We start from the raw sequence: 22,651 nt of genomic DNA on the forward strand, positions 1-22,651 counted from the left end.
CATCCATGCATTGCAGGTTAGATGCTCTGCAGGTCACTGTTGAAGTCCTGGAGTCATTAGTATAGCCAAATTGCGAATGAATCTGTTTCAAGTCAAGTCAAATCAACTTTTATTGTTGTTTTGACCATAACTGCTGGTACAAAGAATAGTAAAAATGAGACAACGTTTTTCAGGACCATGGTGTTACATGACACAGTACAAAAAAACTAGACTAAACTACGTAATAAAAAAAACCACCAAGAAAGCTACACTAGACTACAGACCTACACTGGACTGCATAAAGTGCACAAAAACAGTGCAGGTATTTACAATAAATAATAAACAGGACAGTAGGGCAAAGTGTCAGTCCGGGATTCAGGTATTGAGGAGTCTGATAGCTTGGGGGAAGAAATTGTTACATAGTCTGGTCGTGAGAGCCCAAATGCTTCGGAGCCCTTTCCCAGATGGCAGGAGGGAGAACAGATTGTATGAGGGCTGCATGGGGTCCTTCATAATGCTGTTTCCTTTGCGGATGCAGCGTGTAGTGTAGTTTGTTGCATGGTATAAGTTAACGGAAAAATATTGGCACGAATTCTGGCTGAAAGCTGTCTGTGATGACAAAGATGTAGCCAGCCGTGGTGGAGATGATTGGTTAGTTCTTATGTCAGACTGGCTGACCTATTGCATGACTTAGATTGGTTCTAGACATTATTTATATGTCACTATCCTTCACTCACTGCACTTTCCCCCAGCAATTTACCCTGCCTTTACAGGAGATATTGTTGTTTACTTCCTCTGCATAAATTACTGCTCATTGCTGTATAATTGTACTGTGTCATGTTCCCTGCACTGCCTCCGAATCATTGACTGATGCTTTGCTCTGATACACTTAGATGTCTGCAAGTACCAGTTCGGACAAGGAAGTGCTCTTAACAAGGTCTGGATGTGCTGGAATAATCACACTCAATCGGCCAAAGGCCCTTAATGCTCTGAACCTCCCCATGATCAGGCAGATCTACCCCCAGCTAAAGGTACGTGCCATTGTTTTGGAAACTGTTGCTATGTGACCTTAAAATAAAGGATGTAAATTGTTAGGGCTGTTAACTGACAGATTTTGAAATATGGTACCTTGATTGGAATTGAGTGAAGTAACAATGCATTCACCTGTATGGTGATCTATTTATTTTAAAAATACATCGAATGCATCTGTTTTTGCTTCAGGCTGAAGCAGACAGTCGAAAGAGACAATGAGAAGTTGCTGATTTATTTTCCTCTCTGCAAGCCCTGCTGCTTCAAACAGCTGTCTTGGATTATTAGATGAACAAATTTTCCAATGCTCTTGAAACAAATGATGCTGTTCTAATTGTTTGAGCAGTAGGGTTGAGTGGGTTTTTATCTCAACCAACTTCTCTGAAAACAGAAAGCAAATATGAAAAATGATGTATTGGTAGCGGTTCTATTCATTCTTGATGTACAAGTTGAGAGAGACTTTTAAGTGAAGACTGTTCCCCTCTGAATATGCAGGACACACTTCCTGCGATGACGTCACAGAAGAATGTCAACTGCTGTCTGATAAATGTAGAGATGTTGGATTTATGTGGTCTGATCCTGTGGCCTTTCCAGAATTCCCTGTGTGTTCTCACGCTACTTGCAACTCTGTGGCAGTCCTTGTTTCCATGTATCAGCAGCAGTCTGATACAACACTATTTGCCTCTTTTGCACTTACACAGTAATGTGCAGAAGTATTAGGTACTTATGTACAACTAGGGTGCATAAGGCTTTTGCACAGTACTGTATTTGTCAACATAGAGCGGAGAGCAAGTTTGTACATCTGGCAGGAATAACGGATGTTGAGAACGGCGAGGGGTAAACACCATGAGAAGGGTGTGGGAGCTTTGGTGTAAAGGAGTGCCAGGGGTGGTGGGGGGAGGTAGCATGGGTGTAGACACCAGGCAAGGTCATTTGATTACAAACAATCAATTCATTGATCAATACAGAATGTCTCTTTGGTGCTTCCCTCTCTCTTTCCCTTTTCCCAACCATGATTCTGCTCTCCCTGTCTCCTTCCCTTTCTCCGTCCACAATAGTGACCCACATCAAGAATCAGGGTTATCACTCACATTAAGTCATGAAGTTTTTTTTTGACACAGCTATGCAGTGCAATGCATAAAATTACTGCAGTACTGTACGAAAGTACAGGGCACCATATGCATATACACAGTGGAGGGGTTTTGGGATGGTGGGCAAAAACCTATCTTGGCATTTAGCACTGCAGTGTGTCTTCTCCACACCATTCTACGAGTAGTGGACTTGGAGAGAATCTGCATTTCCCCAGCTCAGATACAATAAAAAAAAATTATAGTCCCCTACCTTGTGTTGCTTTCACTTCAGACCAGTTTTTAGCTTCAGTAATACTCTTCTGTCCTTCAGAGGGATTATTTGAAACCCAGTGTTGAGATTTTCATCTTGCTGTGTTAATGTTGAGAAAGCTCTTTGAAAGACTAAAAGGGAATAATTTTACTTTTTTTAAATTTTAAAATAAGAAAGATGCTTTATGGAGTATCTGAGCATAAATCTCCTGGCATTAGATAACAGTGTGCAATAGGAATTGATTTGGAACCAAGGAAGGAAAATATATATTATTGGGTATTAAAAGATCAGCTGAAACTGGTGCAAATATGGACTTTGTAAAACCCATAAATGTGATCCACTTCTGAATTGTCATACCATAAATGTAGGTGGAAGTAATTAAGTGATAATAGAAATGTAATACCTGGCTTCTGTGGTGTGCTGTAATAGCTTTAGATAGTGTGCTGATATGATTCAGTTATAATGTAATGAGTTTTTGCTACAACAAATGTATGGGACATTGGAAAAAAAAATGTTGAATTTCCCCATGGGGATGAATAAAGTATCTATCTATCTATCTATCTATCTATCTATCTATCTAATACCCATCCATATGAAAGAAATGAAGATTGTCAGAAACACCCTTCTAATTCCCATGATTTTAACTCAAATTAATCAGTTTTAGTGTCTTATTTTCAGCAGTGTGTAACAATTTGGCACTCTGAGGTGATGTAAATTGTAGCTATCAAATATGGATTCAGAATCCGAGTCAGATTTAATATCACTGGCATAAGTCATGAAATATGTTGTTGTGTGGCAGCTGTACATTGTAATTAAAACAAGCTGTAAATTAAAATAAGTGCAAAAAGGGAGGAAAAATACTGAGGTAATGTTCATGGGTTCACTGTCATTCAGAAAACTGTTGGCAGAGGGGAAGAAGCAGTTTCTGAAATGCTGAGTCTGTCTCTTCAGACTCCTGTACTACCTCCAACAAGAGGGCATATCCTGACTGGGCGTCTTTAACGATGGGTGCCTTTTTGAGGCACTGCCTTTTGAAGGAGTGCTTGATGCTGGGGGGACTTGTGTCTGTGATGGAGCTGGCTGGGTTTCCAATTTCTGCAGCCTTTTCTGATTCTGTGCATTGGCCCTTCCAATTCCATCTCTAATCTCAATTGGAATTGTTTACTCTTCTTAAAATAGCCTTCTGTAGGTCTTATGTGGATGACTTGTATAGTTCTGGATCACTGGTCTTGCCACAGATCTAGCCCTCAGCAGATTACGAATCTCCAGCTTTTGGCTCGTGTGCATCCAGTATGTTCTCAAAGGCACACGTTTGTCCACGCAGGTCTTGATGAAGTTGATAAAATCTGTGGTGTATTTGTTCAGGTTTGAAACTGAATCCCTGAATATTGTCCCATCTTACTCAAAGCAGACCTGCACGCGCCTCTCCAACACCCTTGTCCGTACCTTCTTGGTCCTCACCGTTGGTGCTGCAGTCTTTGGTCTCTGTCTATACGTTGGGAGTAGAAGTACAACCAGTTGATTGGACTTTCCGAAGATGGGTGTGGGGTGGCACGTTAAGCGCTGTTTATGGTGGTATAACAGTGTTGGCCCCTCTGGTGATATGTTGTCAGTAGTTGTGCAGAGACTTCTTCAAGCTGGCCTGGTTGAAATCCACTGCAATGATAGGAAAGGCATTAGGTTGTACTGGTTTGTGACTGCTGATTATCGATCTTAGCTCATTGGCCTGAGGTGGAATATACACTGCTATCAGGATGATGGTGGAAAACTCCCTCGGCAGGTAAAGTGGATGATATTGACTATTACAATTTCCAGCTCCGATGAGCAGGACTGAGACCGAACTTGCACATCCGTGCACCGTGATAGGTTAATCATAAAGCATACTCCACCTCTTCTGCCTTTAAAAGACTGAGCTGTACTTTGTCCTGTCTTTATGGAGAATGGTGAAAGCCATCAAACTGCAATGCTGTGTCTGAGATGGTGGGGATAGCCATGTTTCTGTGAGACAAAGTACGGAGCAGTGCCTGATGTCTTTCTGGTGCAGCAACCATGCTCTGAGGTCTTCAGTTATCCAAAGACTGTACGTTCGCCAGTAGGATAGTCAGGAGTAGAGTGTAAAGCTCCTGCATTTCAATCGCGCTTTTAGATTGGCTTCCGTGTTTTTGTTTTCTTAAAGAGGAACTGCACTCGTGACCTGAATCTACAGTCTGGGATCTGTATATTTTTGAGTATTGATAGACTTTTTTTTAAAAGAAATCTTTAAAATGATGTTGGTTACTGAAGTACCCATGGTGATAATTGTGGATTTCAGCTGTGGTAGTCCTGAACGGGAGTATTTGATGATTCCCATCGGAGCTGCACAGATTTGCCCCTTATCAGCACCATCTTATGATAGAGCTAAAGGTTATATTTCCTTGATGATTTTCTGAGGAGTATTGTCGGAGAAGTTGAAAGGATGGGATACTAACATAAAGTGGTACTTTCAGGCTTGTATGCATTGTGATTTGTAAATTAAATCCTACTGTGACCATTTTCCGGATTGTCCCTTGGACTCTCTGCTCATTTGATTGCATTCCTACTGATCACTTACTTTCCCAGAGTCTGTCTCAGTTGGCAATATCCACACTTCCCTCTCTGGGATTCTGACCTCCCTGTCATAACTGTCATGATCACTTCTTGCTCAGGAAGCTTGTAGGATTTTCTCTCCATTGGCAATATCCTTCTTTAAAGTGTTTGGCATTGTAGTCTCCTCCCAGTCTGTGACTGGGAACTACTTGTTTCCAGTCTTGCTGCTCAATTCTATTCTTGTCCTTTGTCCTTACCTCTGGTGTCTCTATTCCTGTTTTTGTTTGTGTGGTGTGTCTCATGGTGACATCATTAGGAGGCTTCCACACCTTTGCCCCCCTCAGAGGAGACCATTTCATCTCCTTCCTGAGTCCACTAACTGCTCGCTCCCTTATGGTTTGTGGAGATCTGCATTTGGTATCTTAGCCTGTACCAGATTCCATGCTGTTATCCCCAACCTTGCTGGACCCTACAACTGTGAGTGTATTCAATCTAAAATTCTTGTTTTGTCTCTTTTAGAATCTTGCCCCATCCCCACATATCTATAGCCATGCAGTCTCTCCCCATTTTGGGTACTTTGTTCCCACAAATCTGGACTTCTGAGCTTCAGTAACTAAGAAATGGAATTCCTTCCCTAATCACTGGAGTTGTGCATCTCTAACCTCTCCCCGAGATCCTTCTTAAAACTCGCCTCTTTGACTAACTTTTGAATCATCACCTTCCCTTGGTCTCTTTTGGTTACAGGTCTGTCATTTGAGGACAAGTACTTATGGGGTGTTACTTTGCATGAAAAATACATTATAAATGTCATTGCTACTTCCCATCTTCCAGATAGGTTGTACCTTGCTTTCCTATGATTATAGGGGTAATTTACAGTGGCCAGTTAGTCAATGATAACCTCTTAAAGCCACGGAAAGAAATCGGACCACCAGTTACAGGATAGTCGGAGTTGAACCAGAGTCTGGGAGTGGTAATGTAGCAGCTCTGTGCTGCATTAGTAGGCTGCCCAGAGAGGTAGTGTGAAATAGGACAAGGCTCTTTCCTTGTTATTCTGCACCAGATTTCCATCTGAATACTCTTGAAATCATGCTTCCTCTTAATTAAAGAGTATTGCCGGTAACCTGTTCATCAAGTTCGTGTTTATTGTACAGGTATACAACCAATTGAAGCATGAACCTCTGGACCATGGTGCACCCACAATACATATATTACACATTTAGAAATTACCACAGATAAGTTAATAAACTATAATTTAAAATGCATGTGCAGTGCACGGCACAGGTGAACAGTACAGTAACACAGCCCTGGGGGCACCAGTGCTCAATGTGATGGAGCTTGAAATGTTGCTGCCAACTGAGACTGGCTGGGGTTTTTCTGTTAAGAAGTCAGAGATCTAGTAATGGATAAGAGCCAGCAAGGTCTGTTTCCTGGGACCAGTCCCTGGACATTGTTTTCTAGGTGGGATGGTGGGGAGAGGCTGTGACCTCTTCAGTGAGACTGGGTTGAGTAGCAGGTGAACTGGAAAGGGACAAATGTAACTGGAAGGTGGGATCGGGGAGAGGGGGCTTTCCTCAGTGTCACATCATTGGTGCATCAGGTAGGGCTTGGACAATGTGCTTGTTAGGTCAGATGCTACCATTCTATGGGGCATCCTCACTCTCCCCACCCTCTTGTAACCCATTAACGGAAGCACCTGGGCTCAGAAAGTATGGCACAGAAAACTGTGTGCAGAGTTATGGGAGAGCTGTGCCTTCTTGCTGACTTTAACAAGACGCACCTTTTTAAAGGTAGCTGGCTCCATCAATAGCTATGGCTCAAATGAACAGGGATTGCTAGTAAATGTGTGTCTGGACAGCATTGATTTTAGTGTCATTTATAGCTGATTCACTCGTGGGATGGCAGGCAGACTCTGCATAATAAAATCAATGATTTGCATGGAAGATCGAGTTTGCATTAATGACTGTGGACCAAGCAATCAAACTCACAGTGGACTGGTCCCTGGGCACTTTGTTTAATGGATTGAATTAATGTTCCACCTTTCCTTAATTCAGCCTGAATCTGTTTTTATATGTGACAGGAATGGGAGCAGGACAGTGAAACTTCGTTAGTCATTATTAAAGGTGCAGGGGAAAAGGCTTTCTGTGCCGGAGGTGACATTAGGGGTAAGTATCAGTCTGCATTTAGTTTGCACTTTGTTTAGCACATCATTATAAACTGCATGCAAGCATTATACAGCTACTCTATTTGTAGAGAGGTAGTTCATGTTAACTGCAAATCCCTATCACCTAGTTTGACTTTCATTGTATCAGTCCTCATTTTCATCTGTTTATGAAATAATGCTGAGGCACAAGCTTATTGCTATTGCTTTTTTTTAACCAGCTTCAAGAAATGATTCCTTGTTATAGTAATGCTTGCATTTCATCTCTACTGCCGAAAGCATATTTTTAGTGCTCATCCTGAATTTCGTGAAGTTTGCAGTAAATTTTATTATCGAAGTACATGTACGTCACCACATACAACCCTGAGATTCGTTTCCCTGCGGGCATACTCAGGAAATCTATAGAATAGTAACTACAACGGGATCAGTGAAAGAGCAATCAGAATGAAGAAGACAACAAACTGTGCAAATGCAAATATAAATGAATAGCAACAAATGTTGATTCTTGTTCCCTGAAACAGGGCTTCTGCCATTAGTGGGAGTGCAGAGCTTCACAAAAATGAAATTTGACCCAACAATCAGTGGCTTTGCATTTTAGCTCCAGCTGCTGGAGATTAGCGATCGGCCCTAATCCATGTTGTTCGGGAGAAGGACCAGAACGCTTGACTGTGTACTTAGTCATCAACCGTTCTCTATAGTGACTCCTGTTGATTTTTTTCCTGTTTTCCTTTTAGCTGTTACTGAGGCAGGGAAGGTTGGAGACAGACTGGCAGAAGATTTCTTCAGAGAGGAATACATTCTAAACAATGCAATCGGTATGTAAGATATAAATACTGGAATCTAATTGCTGTTCAGGAATCCATAAGCTGCTGATGATTATGGATGTTTCCCATTGCCATTGACCTGATTATCAATTTAACCCTCTGTGTGCTATTTTTCTCTACTTGAGAGAAGTGTCCTTTCTCTTAGCATTATCACGGTTCTCAGAGTTTGTATTTCTTTTGAGTTGCCCTCCCACTTTTCTCCCTAGATAGGGTCCAGTTTCTGTGTGTGCACCCATGCTATTGTGGATAGGGAAAGTGTTGGGGGAGATGGCGCCATTCTGTACCGGGATTAGGTCTGTTCTGGACCCATTGGTTAGAACCAACGCTTGCCTGTCCTCCTGAAGCAGATGTTCAATAAAGGCAAATTACTGAGGATGGCCAAATTTGAGACAGATTTGCCATGATCTCTTTCGACTGTTGGAACTGAGCGTTGTTGGAGACCAAAAAGGCTATGCATAATGGCGGATGGTTCTCCTTGCCTTTCTCTGGGAGTTGATGTGCCTTAAGATTTATGTTCATTTGTCCCTACTGAGTGGATAGAGCTTCCACGATGGTTCAAGGAGATGATTGAGGATTTTTCTTGCTGCACTGCTGTACCTCACTCCAACAATTGTTCAGTTTATGTCAAGAACCAAGGTTACTCCATCCTCTGTAAAGCTCTGCTAATCCACTACACTCAGTATTTTGGTGTTGCTGGACTAGCAGATTTTCTGGACTATTGGATAAATATGCCAACAGACATTTAATTCACATTTTTTTAATGACAAGTGTTCCAGTGAACCTGGTAAGTTTAAAAGGAGTGTGGGAAGCAGCCGGGTGAGTGGGAATAGAGCAAACGCAGATATTGATGATTAAATTTGCCATAACGTCCATGTGCCAGCACAACATTTGGCCGTCTGAGGAAATGAGCTTTGAAGATTGAGGCCTCACCCCTCAAATCTACTGGGCAGCAGTGAAACCTTGCTCTCCTATAAACATCTTCAACTTGGACTAGTTACATGGTTGAGGAACAGTCACAGTGCTTCCTCTATAAAATCCTCCAGATTTATTTGGCAATACTGTACAAGTGAACCCATGTCAGCATGGAGGCTGTAATTGCACTCAGCACCATTGCATTGCTCAAATGCCAACACTAGATTATTAGATTACCCGAAACAGACACATAACTAGCAGCACACACAAAATGCTGGTGAAATGTAGCAGGCCAGGCAGCATCTATAGGAACGAAATGTCGTCTGTACTTCTTCCTATAGATGCTGCCTGGCCTGCTGTGTTCCACCAGCATTTTGTGTGTGTTGCTTGAATTTCCAGCATCTGCAGATTTCCTCGTGTTTACACAACTAGCAGGTGGGCAGAGGAAAGGATTCAACGATGTGCTCAGAGCCTTCCTGAAAAGTTGCAACATTCACACTGACTTGAGAATTCCTGGCTCACAACCACACAAAAAAAGGTGATGGACCATTTGGAATGCATTGAGAGCCTCAAACCCCCATGTTGGGAACCCGTAAAGGCCCTGTAAAATTCCAGGAAAGAAACCAGCATGAATAGAAGATTGGCTGGCTGGTAGGAGGCAACAAGTGGGAATAAAGCAGCATTTTATGATTGGCTGCTGGTGACTAATGGTGTGCCGCAGGGGTTGGTGTTGGGACTGCTTCTTTTCGCATATTATGATTTGGATTACAGAATTGATGGGTTTGTGGCCAAATTTGCGAATGATATGAAGATAGATGGAGGGGCTGGTAATGTTAAGGAAGCAGAGAGTTTGTAGAAGAACTTAGATTGGCAGAATTGGTAAACAAGTGGCAGATGGAATATAATGTAGGGAAGTTTATGGTCAAGTGGTAGAAGGAATAAAGATGTAGACTATTTTATAAACAGAGGAAAATTTAAAAAAATCAGAAATGCAATATGACTTGGGAGAAGATTGTGCAGATTCCCTAGAGGTTGATCTGCAGGTAAGAAAGGCAAATGCAATGTTAGCATTAATTTCAAGCGGACTGGAATATAAAAGCAAGGATGTAATGCTGTTGCTTTATAAGACCCTATCTGGAGTATTATGAGCAGTTTTGGGTCCCTTAGCAAAGAAAATATGTGCTGGCATTGGAGAGGGTCCAAAGAAGTTTCAGGAGAAAGATTCTGGAAATGAAACAGATAACTTATGAGGGGCGTTTGATAGCTCTGCGCCTGACTTGCTAGAGTTTAGAAGATTGAAACCTACTGAATATTGAAAATCCTAGATATAGTGAAAGTGGAGGGGATGTTTTCTTTAGTGGGTGAGTCTACGATCAGAGGGCATAGCCTCAGAGTAGAGGTTACTGGCAGAAGGCAGATGAATGGGGTTGAGAGGATATTAAATCAGCCATGATGGAATGGCAGAGAAGACTTGATGGGCCCAAATCTGCTTGGTTGTGTTACGGTCTTGTGGCTGCAACATCCATCTGAGAAACACAAGGGGAAGCTAGTCACCCTTGACCACCTTTGTAGAAAAGAAAGAGGGAGGCAGCATGATCATTGCTGAATCGTCCTTTAGTCAAGTTCATGAGCCCAAACTCCGCCAATGAAATTTTCACAGCTTTAACATAAGCATCCAAACTTGAATGTTGTCCTGTAACCTTTGTTTAAAAAAAAAAATTGCACCTGCTGTTTCTAAACTATCACCCTCTCCCCTCCACCACCAATCCTGCCTCTGTTTACTTGTTCTATCTTGTTTGAAGGTTGGTAACAATTCCTTTCAAGCGGCATATAATTGCATTTATTCATTTCCATAGATGCTGCCTGGTCTGAGTTCCTCCAGCATTTTGTGTGTGTTGCTTTGGATTTCCAGCATCTGTGGAATCTCTTCTGTATGAGTTATTTTTTTTAATTTTGCCTTGATTATGAATCCTTAACAATGTGATGCATTAGCTATTTATTACACATTAATAGATAATTCAAATCTTCAATATTTTACTCAGGAAGCTGCAAGATACCATACATTGCACTTATTGATGGAATAGTGATGGGAGGGGTAAGTTTTTTTAAAATCTTTGTTGACTTAATGGTAATTTTGTGATTGAGAATTGTAAATGTAAGTGTGTGATCAGGTATCTAAGTACGTAGAAGTTAATCACATGGGAATAAGATAGATAAATCAGACTAATCAATTGTGGTGTTTAACTTCAATTTGCGAACAATCCTAATCATAGATATTCATCTTATTTCAAATGCTGCCATATAATAGATTTATATATGTGGTTTAAGACATGTTACTGTTATTTACGATTTTCCCCCACTCTTTTCATCCAAGTATCTTTATTTTCTAGTTCAAGGTTTTATAGCTAAAATGGATGTCAATATTTTGTCAGTTGGTAATAAAACATAGTTATAAAACAGTTAACCTGAAATTTAAGTAAAATTATGTAGAGAATGTTTTGGTTTGGCTATTATTGCAATGTAAAAACGCTATTGTGATATGTCTGAATAACCACCAGACGGAGACATTGAGCGATTTTGGTGGATGTTTCCTCGAGTAAAGTGGGCACCATGGAAGTGTACTGTAGCATTAGATGAGTTTGGTGGTCTGGTGCTATCAAGTGAAGAAAGTTTACCAGTAGCATTGTTTCATGCATTTTATAGATCAAGAAAGTTGTGGAAACTATAGCACAATTCAAAAATAGAACACTTCACAATAAAACAAAATTGAAACCAATTTGAAAGTTTTTTTTAACTATGTATATTCTTGTATACTACAAAACAAGAATATTGCAACTTTAACTAAAGTTAAAGGCAATATTAATTAAAGGTGAGAAACTGATAACATTGAGCTGAAATGTTCAACAGAACGGAGTTGTCTAGTGATCATGCATGTTACAACTAGGTTATGCTTTGCATAATATGAATTGTATTTACTGGATGCAAAGGACGGAAGAGTTAAATTTCCTTACAACTTATGCCAAATTTTAAAGATGGGGCAAGGACTGCTTTTTCTGAGAATCTTAGGCACCCTAAAATTGTTGTTTCCCCACAAGTCATCACAAACAACCCTTTCATTTTCTTTGTCCTGTAAAACTGTTTCAACATAATGAAGGCAAATTTGTTTTCTCGGTGTTTAAGAATGTGTTCAAAACCTCAGAACTAAGCTAAGAGCTTCACGATTTCCTGTTCAATTTTATTTTCTTCACTGATAGAGTGAAGTAAGGATAATATTTAACAGCCTCCTGAGACTGACTCTCTTTCTGACATTGTGTGCTGCCGTTGATTATTTTCTTATCAGTGTCATGTTCCTTGTACTTAGCTCTACTAATGTGAATTTATAGATAATAGGTGCAGGAGTAGGCCATTCGGCCCTTCAAGCCAGCACCGCCATTCAATGTGATCATGGCTGATCATCACAATCCCCGTTCCTGCCTTCTCCCCATATCCCTTGACTCCCCATATCTTTAAGAGCTCTATCTAACTCTTTCTTGAAAGCATCCAGAGAATTGGCCTCCACTGCCTTCTGAGGTAGAGCGTTCCATAGATCCACAACTCTCTTGGTGAAAAAGTTTTTCCTGAACTCCATTCTAAAAGGCCTACTCATTCTTAAATTGTGGCCTCGGGTTCTGGACTCCCCCAATTTGTGTGAACTCTGCAAAGTTACTTTGTCTGTGCCTGTCAAACTATTTTCATTCCAAAGCCAACCTTTCTCACTGTCTATCTGAGCAATGTTATCAGTTTGTATCGTCTGATTTGAGGAATCAATGAGTAGAATCTAGACTCTTTTTGAACTTGAGCTCTCTGGCTTGCATGCTCTTTGATCTGAATTCTATCTAAAGGCAGGATCTGGGGCGGAAAAGGCAACTTCCAAATACGTCAAACTACACGTGCCCGTATACATTCTTCATACCTGAAAGTTAGCTCACCATAGGTATCAGGTAGAAACTTTCAAAGTGAGACCAGTCCTTGCCTGACACCAAAGAAGACTTCTGAGCATCGGAAACCTATAGAGATTTTATAGAGAGTGAATATAGGGAGCTACGAAGAAGTTAAAAAGCAGGAACCGGGGGGCAGTAATATCTTGCTTACTTCTGTGCCACGTTTTAGTGAGGCTAAGAATGAGAGGATTTGGCAAATGAGTGTGCAGCTGAAAAAAAAATTGGGGCAGAGAGATTCTTAAACCATTGGGATCTCTTCAGGAACAGAGGTGATCTGTACAAATGGGATGGGTTACACCTAAACTGGAGGGGGACCAGTATCCTGACATGCACATTTGCTTTTTTTCTAGGGTGGGTTTAAATTAGATTGGCAGGGGTATAGGTGTAAGATCCCAAGCATTAGAGAGACACGAGAGGCTAGAAAGTGATGCAGACGTCTGTGACAGCAAGCTCAGTTGGCATACAGGCAGGATAATGGCCAGGAGCAAGGAAAGTCTATTGGATTAATTTGCATTAATTTCAATGCAAAAGGTCTGAGAGGTAAGCTGGATGTACTTAGGGCTTGGATGGCTACGTAGGACTAGGATATTATAGCTATTGTGGAAAGAGGGTGAAGGGAGGGTTTGGACTGGCAGGCCAATGTTCCATGGTATAGGTGCTTTAGTTGGGATAGAGGTGGAGGAGAGAGGGATGTGGGAGTTGTATTTTTGATTAAGGGGAGTGTCACAGCAGTAGTTAGAAAATTACTGAAGGATCATCCAGCAAAGTTTTATGAGTGGAGCTGAAGAAATAATAAAGGAAGTATCACATTGCTGAGATGGTGCTATAGATCCTGAAGTTGTCAAAGGAGATTAGAAGAGTCAGTAACAAGTGAGTTATTTTTGCAGAGCTTTGAGAATAACAGGGTTCTTGTGGTAGGGGGTTTTAACTTCCTGTGAACATAGACTGAGACTGCCTAACTCCTAATGGGATTAGATGGGGTAGAATTTGTTAATTAAGTACCATCAGTTTTAAAATAGTTATGGAAAGCCCAGAACTGGTTGACATGTTCAAGTTCTAATTTGGGGCAAAGTAAATTTTGATAGTATGAACAGGAACATGCAAAGATTGATTGGACTAGGTTGTTTGTGGGCAAGCAGACAACAGGCAAGTGGGAGGCTTTTAAAGGTAACTCTGTCTTCGTATTCCTGTTAGGATGAAAAGCTACATTGGTAGGAATAGGCAACCCTGGATGATGAGGGATATTGAGGTCCTGCTCAGGAAAAAGGAGGCATGGGCCATGTAAAGGCAGATGGGATCAAATGAATCCCTAGATACCCAAGTGTGCAGAGGAAGGAAATCAGGAGAACAAAAAAGGGATGTGAGATAATTTTAGCAAAGAATGTTTTAAAAAATCCAAAGTAATTGTATAAGTATATTAAGGGAAAAAAGAGTAAATAGAGAGAGAAAATACCCCCCCCCCCCCCGCCGCCAGACCAAAGGGGGCACCTTTCTGTGGAGCAAGACATGATGACTTTCGGACTAGGAAAGATAAACTAAGTGTTCTTTGGGTAGACCACATTACAAAAGAGAAGGTTCTGTATGTGATAAAAGATATAACAGTAGACAAAGCTCGAGGGCGTGACCAGGTTAATCCAAGAAGACTGTGGGAGGCTAGCGAAAAAAGAAAAGATGCAGCAGCCCTGACTGAGATATTTATAATCATCTTTACCTATGGGTGAGGTGCCCATATACCGGAGGGTAGGAAATACCATGCCTTTATTAAAGAAGAGTGGCAAAGAAAAACTTGGGAACTATAAGCCAGATATCTTAGTTAAGTTACTAGAGATGATTCTGAGGGATAAATATACCTATATCTGATAAGACAGGTTGATTAGGGGTATTCAGCACAGCTCTGTGCTTGGGAGATCATGTCTTACAAACTTGATTGACCCAGACACTGACAAGTGGCTGGGCTCCTTGTCGACATGGTCCAATGGGGCTGAAGAACCTGTTTCGATGCTGTATGACTCTATCTAATCTGTGGTCCACTTGTTGCAAAAGAACTAAAGCGCTTGACACCCAAATACTGACGTTGATGTGGCAATTTTAACATAGCTATATTTCCAAAGGCAATTTCAGAGAATTGATATCAAATAAAATTTAATACCAAAGCACATGGAACATTCAAACAGCTGTCAAATTGAACAACAAGATTCTAGAAGTATGTGTAAAGAAAAAAAAAATTGATGAAGGCAAAACCAAGTTTTTCATTCAGAAACGGCAAACCTTTCAATGAAGATTAAAGAAATGTCAGAACCACGGAATTTGTTCGCTTTGTCTGCATGGAGAGTATAGAAATAAGTTCCCAGAATTGATAAGAGGAAATCCAATAAAAACGAGAAAATAAAAGTAATTCTTATCAGCTAAACATGTGCTGGAGAAATTTGTGGCACTCTAAAGCCAATAAATTTGCAGCAGTACATTATCCATATCCCAGGCTACTGAAGGAAATAGTCTTGAAAACTGGATACATTGGTTACCAACATCCAAAATGACATTGGTGATGGAACATCTCCTGTCCTGCTGATTGGGAGGGGGGAATTCTGTAAGCCTGAGGAAAGCAGGCTACTTCAGACTGGCATTGTCAACGTCAGCGGAAAAGAAAATGCTGGAAGCTTTTATAGAGGATGTGATAACAGAGCACTTGGGGAAATTGCAGCAAGATTAGCTTAAGTCAACATGGATTTATGAAAAGGAAATCTGTTTGCCATGTGGGTGCCAAATTGTAAAGTGGTTAGAGTAGTGCTATTACAGCTCCGCACCAGGTTCAATTCTGCCGCTGTCTGTAAGCAGTTTGTATGTTTTCCCTGTGGGTTTCCTCTGGTTGCTGCATTTTCCTCCCACATTCCAAAGACGTGTGGATTAGACCATAAGACATAGGATCAAAGTAGGCCATTCAGCCTATTGAGTCCACTCCACCATTTCATCGTGGATTCCATTCAATCCCATACACCTGCCCTCTCACCATATCCCTTGATGCCCCAACCAATCAGGAATCTGCCGGCTTCCACTTTGAATATACCCACAGACTTGGCCTCCACTGCAGTCTGGCAGAGCATTCACAGATTCACCACTCTTTGGCTAAAACAATTCCTCCTTATTTCTGTTCTAAAAGGTCACCCCTCAGTTTTGAGGCTGTGCCCTCTAGTTCTGGATACCCCCACCAGAGGAAACGTTGTCTCCAAATCCACCTTATCTAGTCTGAGACCCCTGTGCACTTTTCTGAATTCCAGTGAGTACAGGCCCAAAGTTGCCAAATGCTCCTCATATATTAACCGCATGATTCGTGGAATCATCCTCGTGAACCTGCTCCGGACTCTCTCCAATAAAAATGCATGCTTTCTGCGATAAGAGGCCCGAAACTTGATAATACTCCAAGTGCAGCCTGCCTAGTGTCTATTAAAGCTTCAGTATTGTCTCCTTGTTTTTACATTCTGTTCCTCTTGAAATAAATGCTAACATTGCATTTGCATTTTTTACTGCAGGGTCAATCTGTGAATTAAGCTTCTGGAAGTCTTGCATAAGGACTCCTAAGTCCCTTTGCACCTCTGCTCTTTGAATTTTCCCCCCATTTAGATAATATTCTGCACTATTGTCCCTTTTAGATAGATAGATAGATAGATAGATAGATACTTTATTCATCCCCATGGGGAAATTCAACTTTTTTCCAATGTCCCATACACTTGTTGTAGCAAAACTAATTACATACAATACTTAACTCAGTAAAAAATATGATATGCATCTAAATCACTATCTCAAAAAGCATTAATAATAGCTTTTTAAAAGTTCTTAAGTCCTGGCGGTTGAATTGTAAAGCCTAATGGCATTGGGGAGTATTGACCTCTTCATCCTGTCTGAGGAGCATTGCATCGATAGTAACCTGTCGCTGAAACTGCTTCTCTAGCTTAGTCTGTAATTTGGCTGTAATTGGCCAGTGTGAGCTGATTGTGTCAGTAGGGCCTGTTACCATGCTGTATCTCTGAATCCAAATCTAAACCTACCCATGTATTTTGAGGATGCAGCTGGTAGAATATATATGGAAGAACAGTAGAGAAACTCTAGCAAAATGCATTATCATACATTTCCCAACACTGTATTCCACCTGCCACTTTTTTGCCCATTCTTTCAATTTGTCATGTCCAGCTGCAATCGCATTACGTCCTCAGCACTACCTACCCCTCCACCTGTCTTTGTATCAACTGCAAGCATTGCCACAAAGCCATTTATTCCATTATCTAAGTCATTGACTTGTGAGGCACCTTATCAAATGCCTTCTGGAAATCCAAGTAAATGACATCCATTGCCTTTGTTCACACTGCTGGTTACTTCCTCAAAGATCTCTAACAGATTTGTCCGGCAAGATTTCCCTTCACAGAAAGCATGCTGACTTTGACTTATTTTATCATTAGTCTTTAAGTACCTAGAAACCTCACTCTTAATAATGGACTCCAACATTTTCTCAACCACTGACGTTAAGTTAACTGGCCTACAATTTCCTTTCTTTTGTCTTCCTCCCTTCTTAAAGAGTGGAGTGACATTTGCAATTTTCCAGTCCTCCGGGACCATGCCAGAATCAAATGAGTCTTGAAAGATCATGACCAATGCATCTGTTATCACTTCATTAACTTCTTTCAGGACTCTGGCATATAGTCCATGTGGTCCAGGTGACTTATCCACTCGTAAGATCTCTCAGTTTGCCTAGCACTTTTTTAAACACAAAGTGCTGTGGTCAAATCAAGACATACAAAAAAGCTGGATGAACTCAGCAGGTCAGGCTGCCCGACCTGCTGAGTTCATCCAGCTTTTTTGTACTTCTAGCACTTTTTTCCTTTGCAACGGCACTCACTCCTGCTCCCTAATACTCACAGACCTCTGGCAATCAGCTAGTGCTTTCCAGAGTAAAAGCTGAAGCAAAGTACATATTAGGATCATCTGCCGTTTCTTTGTCCTCCATCACTACCTCACCAGCATTATTTTCCAGTGATCCAATATCAACTCTCACCTTTTTATTCTTTATATAACTGAAAAAAAAATTCTAGTATCCTGTTTTATATTATTGGCTAGTTTGCTCTCATGTTTCACCTTTTCCCTTCTTATAGCTTTTTTTAGTCGCCTTCTGTTGGATTTTAAAAGCTTCTCAATCATCCAACTTCCCACTCACTTTTGATACCTTGTATGCCCTTTCCTTGGTTTTTATGCAGGCCTTAACTTCCCTTGTCAGCCACAGTTGCCTAGCTCTGCCATTTAAGAACTACTACTTCCGTGGGACAGGTCTATCCTGTGCTAATTAGTAGGTTAATTAGTCATATGGCTGTAATTGGCCAGTGTGAGCTGATTGTGTCAGTAGGGCCTGTTACCGTGCTGTATCTCTGAATCCAAATCTAAACCTACCCATGTATTTTGAGGATGCAGCTGGTAGAATATATATGGAAGAACAGTAGATTTAGTTCATTTGGTTTTTTCAGAAGGTCTTGATAAGGTCCCACACCTGATGTTATTAAACACAATAAAAGCAGTGTGATTTGGGGTCAATATATTGATGTGGATTTAGAAACACTTGATGGGTAGGAAATGAGAGAGAGAGAATAAATAGGACTATAGCTGTGTGGCAAGTGATGACCTTTGGGCACTGAGGGTACAAGCAACTCACAGTGTACATTGATGAAGTGGATGAGGAGATTGAATGCAATATTTCTAAACTTGCAATATCAGAAAACTAGATGTGATTCTGTGTCATCAGGAAACTTCAATATAGCATTCTAGCTGTGCTAAGTCATGCAATCATAAGCATAAGGTGAGCAGAGCAGGGAGTTAAACACACAGCCTTGTGGTGCACCTGTGCTGATGGAGATTGTGGAGGAGATGTTGTTGCCAATCCGAACTGGCTGGGGTCTCCAAGAGAGGAAATCGAGGATCAAACTGCACAAGTAGGTATTGAGGCCAAATCTTGAAACTTATTAATTAGTTTTGAGGGTATAATAGTACTGGATTCCTAGCTGTAGTGGATAAAGAGCATCCTGATATATGTAACTTTACTGTCTAGATGTTCCAGGGTTGAGTAAAGAGCCAGTGAGTTGGTGTCTGCCATGGGCCTGTTGTGCTGGTAGGCAAATTGGAGCAAATCCAGTTAGTTTCTCAGACCGGAGTTGATGTATTTTCATCAACAACATTTCATCACTCTAAATGTAAGTGCTATTTCTCAATAGTTATTGAGGCAGGTTGCCATGTTCTTAGGCACCGGTATAATTGAAGCTACACACGCAAAACATCTTGCATTTTATGTCTCAATGCAGTCATGTGTTTCCTCAGATCAGCATTCTATGACTTTCTGTACTGGAGCACTCCCTGAACTGATTTACCAAAGTGTTGAGTCAGTAGGCATCATTAATCTTTGCATAGCAATGGTTAAGTGTGTTTGGGGCCCCTGAGGAGACTGGAGCTGTGCTGGTAATACTTTGGTTATTTACTCTGAAGTCTGCCTGGTTGAATGCACTAATTATGATGAACAGGACCTTGGTATACTGTTTCAAGATTATTCCTCATGGAGTATAGTTCCTTCAGTACAAGCTTTGTGACTAATTAATGTGGGATGTAGACTGCAGTCAGAATTGCTGAAGTGAATGCCAGGGGCAGGTAGTATGAACAACACTTCACTGTCAGATATTCCAAGTTTGATAAGTGGGAACTCATCAGGATCATCACATCTGAGCTCCAAGAAGAGTTCAGAGTTCATGGTCAAAGTATATTCATTATCAAAGTATTCATTTTACAACCTTGAGATTCATCTCCTTACAGGCAGCCACAAAACAAACTTCAACAGACCTATTTAAAAAGTTCAACCAATGTGCAGAGAGAGAAAAAAAAAATCATGCAAACAATTAAAGTAAACAAACAGTTTTAGAACTGAAACTTTATGAAAGCCATGAGGCCACGGCCTCAGTTCATCACAACGCCGTGTAAGCAGGCAGAACTGGCCCTTGCCGCACCTCCGGTCCTGACACCCTGACCTTGTCAGTCTGGCTCAGTGACCAGACATCAGATTGTTCCTCAGCCTCTGGGGCCTGGACCCCACCGCCACAATTAGGCCGGTACCTGGCCTTTCCAAATTGACCCGGTGTTTAAATTGATCAGACTAAGGGACTGTCCTCGGCCTTGGGGATGCCACGACTCCGCATTGAGTTTGCTTCGATCCTGCGTCTGCCTCTGCCTCCACTCGTCTCACCTCTCCACTGTTAGCATTGGTTGCCATTAATAAAGTGTTATTAATAAGGTATTCAGTAATTTTTTGCCACCGATAAGTAGTCACTGAGCATCACCGGCGCCAGCGTAATCCTAAAGCTGACAAGGAAGCAGATGCCTCCACCTCTTTCTTTGGTGAAGGACACTGTGCAGTCATTGATTTGAATTGAGAAGCTCTAGGATTGTATTATAGAGTCAGGTGAAGCAGATGTGAGCTCCAGTTTGATAAGACAGTGCAGTTTTTCACTTCTCTTCTGATTGGTTGGTTTACATTATTTTTAACAGGCTGTAAATCAGGTCACAAGCTGCATTGGCATTCTAGTCAATTGAAAGACATCAGAATTGCATTTCAAATAAAAATCACTTCTCTTAGATCTAGCATAAAGAGTTGAGTGTGGGGTGTTTATTGTTGGCTCTGTGGAAGGGCTAGGTAAGTAAATGTCTTGCAGCCTGCTGCTTCTTTCAAACCAGTGTCCAGTCTCTCTGCTTTTTTTTCTCTCCTCATAATCTTCCCAAGTTCCAATTAAAATCAAGCAATCTGAGGAATCAGGCTAATCACTACCCATTTCGAAGACCACAATCGTCACTACTGGGGAAAAAATCTAAATTAAATGCAGCACTTTCTAGTTTAGACTCCACATGACTTCATGCTTCCTCATCTGAACATTTTCTTTTGTAAAAGGCCTTCATGAACACATTATCAATGAACACGCACAAAATGCTGGAGGAACTCAGCAGGCCAGGCAGCATCTATGGAAAACAGCAGAGTCGACGTTTTGGGCAGAAATCCTTCAGTGGGACTGGAGGGAAAAAGATGAGTAGATTTAAAAGGTGGGTGGAGGGGAGAGAGAAACACAAGATGAAAGGTGAAATTGGGAGGGGGAGGGGTGAAGTAAAGAGCTGGGAGGTTGATTGGTGAAAGAGACACAGGGCTGGAGAAAGGGGAATCTAATAGGAGAGGACAGAAGGCCATGGGAGAAAGAAATGGGGGTGAGGAGGGAGGTGATAGGCAGGCAAGGAGATGAGGTGAGTGAGGAAAAAGGGGATGGGGAGTGGTGAAGTTGGGGGCATTACCAGAAGTTTGAGAAATCAATGTTCATGCCATCAGGTTGGAGGCTACCCAGACAGAATACAAGGTGTTGTTCCTCCAACCTCATTGTGGCCTCATTGTGACAGTCGAGGAGGCCATGGATTGACATTGGTATGGGAAGTGGAATTAAAATGGTTGGCCATTGGGTGATCCCATTTCTTCTGCTGGGTGGAGCAGTCTCCCAGTCTACGTCAGGTCTCAGCAGAGCAGAATATGACCAATAGACTCTTCACCTGGAAGGACTGTTCTGCGGCCCTGAATGGTAGTGAGGGAGTAGGTGTCGCGGCAGGTGTTCCGCTTGCAAGGTTAAGTGCCAGGAGGGAGATCAGTGGGAAGGGATGAATGGACAGGAGTGTTGCGTAGGGAGTGATTCCTGTGGAAAGCAGAAAGTTGGGATGAGGGAAAGATGTGCTTGGTGGAGGGATCCCGTTGGAGATGGCAGCAGTTGTGGAGAAATCTGTGCTGGACGTGAGGTTGGTAAGTAGGACAAGAGGAACCTTATCCCTGGTGGGGTAAGAGCAGATGTCCTTTTTCAAAGAAAGGGGCTTCCCTTCCTCCACCAACAATACTGCTCTCAGCTGCATCTCTTCCATTTCACGCACGTCTGCCCCCAGCGTGTTCTCGCAACCATCTAAAAGACATGTTTCCTGTGAAAACATCTCACTGTTTTTGGGTTGTAAAAAGAAACATTTTGACAGTATAATTAATTATTATGTATCTTTTTTTATTATGTGTGGGGCTTAAAGAATCAAGGGTCAGTATGTGCCAACAAAATGTTTGCATGTGCCATGTTAGGCATGTATGTCTAAGATTTGCCACCCCTGCTTATAGGCCATACTGTATGTTATGCATGTTAGCACTATATATAACAGTCAGACGACAACATTATAAAGCAATACACACAAAATGCTGGAGGATCCCAGCAGACCAGGCAGCATCTATGGAAAAGAGTAAACAGTCAACATTTCGGGCCGTGACCCTTCATCAGGACTTCAGGCATCATTATAATGTTGACATTCCTCTGATCATGGGTTTATTTTGATGAGCTTTGATACAGTCCCACAATGCAGGCGTGTGGGAAGGGGTTAACGCAGTTTGTTTATATATAACCAGCAGGGCTTTTTCATTCGATTTTTAGAGAGTGGCTGAGGTGCATGTGCAAGTAAGGTCACAGGATTGATCTCTGGTTGCCTTAGCTTGAGGCAAAGCTGAGAACAGCTGTGATTTTTATCTTTATTTTCATTTCCCTTTGTCCTAGTTCTCTCGAATCCATCCCTCTCTGCAGCTAAATGGGTTGCTGTTGCTCACTGTCAAAACACTCTGCTAAGTGATGGCAATAAGGGAAGGTGTTGGAGAGTACTTGGTCCTCTCAGAGTTATAGATGCCTTAAGGTGAGAAGGAGAGGAATGAAACTGGAAAGAGAAAATATATAACATGACATTTCCGTAAACTGTTGCATCCAGGTGCATGTTTCAGGACATGATGTTTTGAG

The 22,651-nt window shown here is 41.6% G+C and overlaps 1 protein-coding gene across 2 annotated transcripts in view; it reads left to right on the forward strand.

The window, feature by feature from the left end:
* Positions 1–22,651, forward strand: part of hibch (3-hydroxyisobutyryl-CoA hydrolase) — a 125,037-nt gene that overhangs the window by 12,635 nt on the left and 89,751 nt on the right. For both annotated transcript variants that reach the window (XM_073046990.1, XM_073046991.1), the window contains 4 exons: positions 873–1,010; positions 6,992–7,076; positions 7,807–7,887; positions 10,851–10,903. In XM_073046990.1, the coding sequence (XP_072903091.1) occupies positions 873–1,010; positions 6,992–7,076; positions 7,807–7,887; positions 10,851–10,903 (357 nt within the window). The remainder of the gene's footprint in view (positions 1–872; positions 1,011–6,991; positions 7,077–7,806; positions 7,888–10,850; positions 10,904–22,651) is intronic.

Source organism: Hemitrygon akajei, chromosome 5 (assembly GCF_048418815.1).
Source record: "Hemitrygon akajei chromosome 5, sHemAka1.3, whole genome shotgun sequence".
Classification (NCBI taxonomy): Eukaryota; Metazoa; Chordata; class Chondrichthyes; order Myliobatiformes; family Dasyatidae; genus Hemitrygon; species Hemitrygon akajei.